The 6,000-nt window shown below is 54.0% G+C and overlaps 2 protein-coding genes across 2 annotated transcripts in view; one reads left to right on the plus strand and one right to left on the minus strand.

Annotated features, from left to right (window-relative positions):
• Nucleotides 1-3,113, plus strand: part of Cables1 (Cdk5 and Abl enzyme substrate 1) — a gene marked incomplete at its 5' end in the record, with an annotated part of 98,220 nt that extends 95,107 nt beyond the window's left edge. Inside the window, 1 exon segment of the mRNA XM_013503852.1 lies at nucleotides 1,871-3,113. Coding sequence (XP_013359306.1) covers nucleotides 1,871-2,011 — 141 coding nt within the window.
• A 99-nt stretch (nucleotides 3,114-3,212) lies between these two features.
• Nucleotides 3,213-6,000, minus strand: part of Tmem241 (transmembrane protein 241) — a 127,263-nt gene continuing 124,475 nt past the window's right edge. Inside the window, exon 16 of the mRNA XM_013503737.1 lies at nucleotides 3,213-4,044. Coding sequence (XP_013359191.1) covers nucleotide 4,044 — 1 coding nt within the window. The 3' untranslated portion in view covers nucleotides 3,213-4,043. The remainder of the gene's footprint in view (nucleotides 4,045-6,000) is intronic.

The following is a 6,000-nucleotide window of genomic DNA, read 5'->3' on the forward strand; positions in this document are numbered from 1 at the left end:
ATCTCCTGTCTTTTAAAGGAAAGCCCCACCCAGGCTGAAAACCCCGATCCCTTAGGGTGAACAGCAAGGCCCTGAGATGTCACGGCATCAGGGTAGAGAAAACAAGACACGGTTAGCGCAGTGCCACACCTGTCTCACTGTCAGGCTGTCTTTAATGGCAAAGAAGAGAAGGTAGAAAGGAAGGGAACCTGGGTACCAGCCATACAAAAATGAGTATTCTTTAGGTTGGTGCTTTACTGGTTTTAGGAAATGCTACACATTGTCCAGCCTATGCAGTCAGTACATGTGAATGTGGGTGGAGGTGATCGTTAGCCACCAGCCCGCGCTGCAGCTCATTCGGCTTACACAGTCACCCCCACTTGTCACAACTTTCGCTTTCCCCTGGTTTCAGATCTGTAGTCAACCATCGCCCAGAAATATTACATGGAAAATTCCAGAAACAAGCAATCCCTAAGTTTTCAATTTCGCGCCATTCTGAGTAGTGGGATGCAACCTCATGGTGCTCCGCCTTGTCCCTCCTGGGACACGAATTGTCCAGCTTGCCCACAAGCATACACTCCTGACTGTTGGTCACTTAGTCACCTTGCTTCTCAGACTGGCTATCCTGGGATCACAGTGCGTGTGTTCAGGTGACCCCCAACAGCCTAATGCTATGTCCCCTTGGTCATTCACTCTCTTTACCCCACCACGTGGGGACTGTGTAATCTCCCTTGTCGCAAGAAGGGTGGTACAGACAGTAAAACATGGTGAGAAGGCCATCTGTCCACACCTTTCACTACAGCTGTGTTACAGTTCTATTTTGTTATTACTTAGTGTGGTTAATCTCTTACTTTATCCTAGGTGGCATGTCTAGGAAAAACCATAGCAAACCTCTAGGATTTGGTACAATCTATGGTTTGGGGCATCTGCTGGGGTCTTGGAACATATCTGCTGTGCATCTTTAGAAATAACAAATAGTAGTAAAAATTAAGTGATATTAGACATTTAATTGCAGTTCATTACCACCACACAGCAAAAGCTGGTACTGTTAACACAGAAGGTTAAAAGCCACCCACAGTTGCGATGAACCAACCCAGACCCATCCCAGTTACTATCTGAGGGCAGTTAGCAACTGCACTACGCTGTTTAAGCCAAACGCTGACGTTAAGCAATAGCAGAAAAGATTGAGCTGCAGATCATCATCTGGCCCCGTTCAGCGCTTACGTGTGGTGGTGGTTGTGGGCGATTTGCTGCAGTTTAGCTCTAAGAATGTTACTTCTCAGGGCAGTCCCAGGTAAGTTGCACATCAGGGCTGCAGCTGACCACGCGTTTGACCCTGGAGCCTGGGTTCTCAGCTGCACAATGGAGATAAATGCATGCCAGCCTTGGGAGAGTTGCAGGAGGACTGAATGCGGGCAGGCAGCACAGCCAGTGCCTCTCCGGTGCAGAGTGGGTGTGTGCTGGGAGTGTGGCTTGGCCTCCGAAATGCACGCTGCAGCAAGTTCCCACCGTGGTGCACCTTTAAGAGGGGTTTGGGTGGGTAGGAAGGAGCCATCCTGTCTCCGAGGAGTGGAGCTGTCCTTGTCTCCAAGCCAGATGCATTACTAGGGAGTTGGGTGCTACAGAGCGAGGCTGCCTGTGTTCTGTGCCCCTTGCTTGCCCTTCCTGTTCCTGCCATCCGTTGTGGCAGCACAGGGCCCTCACTGAGGTGGCTGCCACCTTGGACCGCGGGCCTCTGGAACCTCTGTTCTCCCCGACTCACCCATCACAGACATTGTGTTAGAGCAACAGAAGGACGAGTCAGTGCACTTCTCCATAAACACGCCCTGGCTGATGGCTGCAGAAGCTGCACATGCGAACCCTGCTTTTGTCTTCTTGAATTCTGTTGCAGAAGCTGGAAGAGAAGTTCCGGCTGAACCGACGAGAACTGATTGCCTTCGAGTTCCCAGTGTTAGTGGCCTTGGAATTTGCACTGCATCTGCCGGAGCACGAGGTCATGCCGCACTACAGACGCCTGATCCAGCGCTCCTAGCACAGGCCCCGGCGGGGGGGCGGGAAGGCCCGGGTCTTGGGGCTCCAGGGAGCAGCACTGGCTCCCGGAAACGGAGAGCTGGAGCTCCAGGAACCACTCGGCCTTTCCTCTCGCTGTGCTCTCCTGGGAGGCGGCACAGGAAAGGGCAGGGAGTCTTCTGCTCGCGGAGAGGAGCGACGAGCTGGCTGCTGCTCAGCGTCGGCAGAGAGGTGTGTGCCCACCCTGCTCCCCACCAGCAAGGACTCCGAGCTGCCCGGCTGCTGCTCCTCCCGGGCGCACACAGACCTGGCCCTCCTGGCCCACCACTGTCCCTGCAGACTTCCTGCCTCGGAGTGCAGTGCTAGAGCGGATGAGCAAACTGCAGGACCGGGGAAGGCTTTGAGAAGTACCTTGCCTGTGTCAAAAGCGTGTGCCAGTCTATTTCTGTATCAACCATTGGAAGTGCACTTTCCCAGGCAGGTGCCTGTGTGAGCATCTGGGCTCCGGCCGGCGCCCTTCAGAGCTGACACCGGCAGACCTTTCCAGGCCGTGTCATCGTGTCCCACGACGACAGTCTCCGCCCTTAGGCGATGACATTGTTTGTGTCACTGCTCGTGCCACCAACCAGAAGAGACGAGCCTCAGTGTTGGACGGGTCGCACGGAAGGTGTGCAGAGCGTCACACACTCCATACCTTCCCGCTGTCACACACACTGCGTGCATCTGCTTGGCCTGCACACTCTCCCGCTGTGGGGACGCGGGGTCGCACCCCACAGCGTGTCCTGTGCTCTATGTTAGAGTGCGTCCTAAGCACGTTGCCTGTGCTAGAGCTGTGGAAGTGTTTTATAAAAATCCAGTGTGAGGGTGAGTGGACGGGTGGTATCTGGGGCTTTTGCAGCTGGGACACTGCACTTTGAGCTGCAGTCAAGCTGACTACAGAGGCAGTGGCTCTTGGGACCGTGTACCGAGGTCTCCTAGTGCAGGGTTTGGTCGGCTTGTCCTGATGCTCTCTGGGATGACCTGTACTGAGGTGGGTTACCCTGCCACCACAAGACAGAGGTGTCACCTGGCTGAAGAAAGCTTGTGGCCATGTAAAAAGAATTAAAATATTTTACTGTTTTATATATACATGTATGTGTATATGTAGACATTCAGGTCATACGAGGCACCTTGTCCCTCCATGGCTAATTCCTGGGCCTCTGTCCCCAATCCAGATTTCACACACACAAGTCACAGATATGGAGTTTCTCATATCACCCAAGGAGAAGCAAGCATGTGGGGCTGTTGGTATCAGAGTTCAAAAGAATCCCACAGTCCTACCAGAGGGATTTTTTTCTTGAAATAAGGTTGCCCAGGCTGTTGCCCAGGCTGACAACTCCAGGCTCAAGCCATCCTCCTGTCTCAGCCTCCCCTGTGGCTGGGACTACAGGTAAGTACCATTTGAGTAGCTCTTACGGTGGAGAAACTTAAAACAGCAGGTGGTAAGGAGAACACAGGGTACTTGGCTTCTTCAGTCTTCGATTTAATGAAGCTCAGTCCTAAGTATTTTGCTAACAAATTTCCTTGGCCAGAATCAGTTTTAAGACATTGACTTTTATTGGAGAAGGGGGTCTGATGTACGTGGTCTCCTTGGCTGATCAAAAGCTAGATCAACTAGTGTTAAGACACACACATTGTTTATAAAGCAAATTGGGGAGCACAAAGTGTTCACCTCCTCTGCGATGAAATGCCCTCAGCCTTCCTTTCTGGGCTCTGTCACCTTGCACAAACTTGGGCGTCCAGGAACAGGGGGAAGGCAACCCAAGTCCTTCCCAGTGTCCTAAAATCTGGCTGATACTCTTGGACTTGGAGTGATGATTTGGTTTTTAGCATCTGTGAGATATGCTTGAGAAGTTAATGATTCATTTCTTTTAAAGGTACGTTTTAATTGTGAGCTCCTCTTTGGCATGTGGATTTGGGGGTGGGGGGGTTGTTTAATGTGGTTGGGAGGGGTGCCTCCACAAGATGGCAGCCGTGTTGTCAAAAGGTCTCTCTTGTGTCCATGACAGCAACATTCTGGAAGCAAAGGAAGATGAAGAGGGTGAGGGATGCAGGTCACTGGCAGAGCTGCCCATGACACGGTGCATTCCAGACACTTCCCTGACCTCGGCCTTTGGCGAGGAGTCAAGGAGGAAACCCGAGCCTGCGATGTGAGAAAGTCACTCTGGTTCTAGAAGATTCTGAGGCTTTGCTCTTTGACCTCTGACAGAGCAGTTCCGGACCATTCCTAGCCTGGCTCCCTCCCAGGGCCTCCCTGAAGCTTCACATACACAGATGGCCATGGGGCCTCTGTGGCCGGCTTGGTTTCCTCACCCCAGCATCAGCCCTGGCTGTTTGGAAACAGATGGGAATTAAACAGGTCTGAAGGTGGCACCCGCCTGGGTTGGGTGGGCCCTCAGCCCTCAGCCCTCATACCTGCCCTGGGGCCCAGGACCCTGCCAGCCCAGCAATATGCAGAAGTCACCACTTTTCCTTCCCCTATAAAAACCTGCGTTGAGACAGGAAATCCATACCTAATGCGAGTGCCATTTCCCTTGGCTTTTCTTTCTGATCAAATATCCCTCTGCTAGAATTTTTCCGTTGTCATCAGCTAGCAAAGGCTCCACTGTCCCTCTGCTCTCAGAGGTTGGTGAGCAGGGCACAGGACTGAGGTTCCTTCGCCTCTTTGCTACTCCTTCCTGTCCCTGTCAGGCCCCAACAGTGAAGCAAACGGTGCAGTGCTCCTGCTGCCCGGTTCTTTATCTCTTGGCTCAGACGTTTCCTGTTCGGTGAACAGGCCAGCCCTCTGCCCTGGCTGCCTCCCATAACTCACAAGAACCTGCAGCCTTCCGGTCCCCTCCCTGTCCCCTCCAAGCTGCACATGGGGGTGGGGGCAGGCTGCTCCTCTCTAGAAAGTCCAGGTTTACCTGCCAGCAAAGACGTGCCGCAGAGGGAAGGGTTTCTGGGGGAGTATCCCAAGGGCAGCCTAAAGGTCCTGCCCCGGGGCAGGGTGATTAGGGACAGCAGCAGCCAGGTCGCAGCAGGTCCAGACTGGAATAAAGACCAGGAGTAGGAGTCTGGAGTCACACAGCATTTTCCATTCACACCCATTTAAAAGGCAGCTTCCAGAAGTGCAGCACCAGGCAGAACTGAGATGAACAAAAAACAGGACTCTGCTCACCAAGTGGACACCATGCCCAGCCCTGCGCGTGGCTCTCAAATCTCGTGTTCAGATTGGAACCTTCTAACATGCTGTAAAATTAGGCGTCTGTTCCTTGTTCCATAGACTAGGAAACAGGGTCTGAGGCATTCCCTTAAGTGTCCAATGTCACACATTTATGAGGTGACAAAAGTAAGATTCAAACCCAGCCCAAATGGCAGTCCTGCCTCAGCTTGGGTCAGAAGAGACACAAAGAAGGTGGAAGGTGGAGCCAGCTGTCCCCTGGCCCCACCTGCTGCTCTGGTGGCCTCAGGAGAGGTAGGTCCTCCGTGTCCCAGATGGGCGGGCACCCTTTGGGCCCTGGCAGAACACAGGCTGCTGGGGAATGTGCTTCTCTGGCAGGTGGGCACGGGAGCTTCTGGGAGCAGCAGGTCACAGGTATGACGACCTCGTGCCCCCCATATTCCAGAGTCTGGTTCCCTCTGCACGATTGCCGCTTCCCCCCACCCGTCATGGACGCACATCTGTTCGGCTCTAAAGCTAAGCCACACGCGATGGGAGCAGGTGGGCAGGCAGCTGGTGAGGCCACTGCCCCTCAGCGTGCTCCAGAGGAAATGCGGGCACCTGGTGCTTCTCACAGTGCTGGCTGCTACACCATCAGGGCACAGCGGCCTTGGGGCGGCTCTCTGCTGAGCTCTCAGGTGGGTGCAGCTGCAGACACAGCACCAAGCTTCCCGCCCCTCAACCTGCTAGGCTCGGGAAGGGGAGACGCTGGCCAGAAACCAGAGTCCCGCGAGCAGGGCCAGCTGTGCTCACAGCCAAGCCCCACCCCC

This window comes from Chinchilla lanigera, unplaced genomic scaffold (genome assembly GCF_000276665.1).
Source record: "Chinchilla lanigera isolate Chin_1 unplaced genomic scaffold, ChiLan1.0 scaffold00001, whole genome shotgun sequence".
NCBI lineage: Eukaryota > Metazoa > Chordata > Mammalia > Rodentia > Chinchillidae > Chinchilla > Chinchilla lanigera.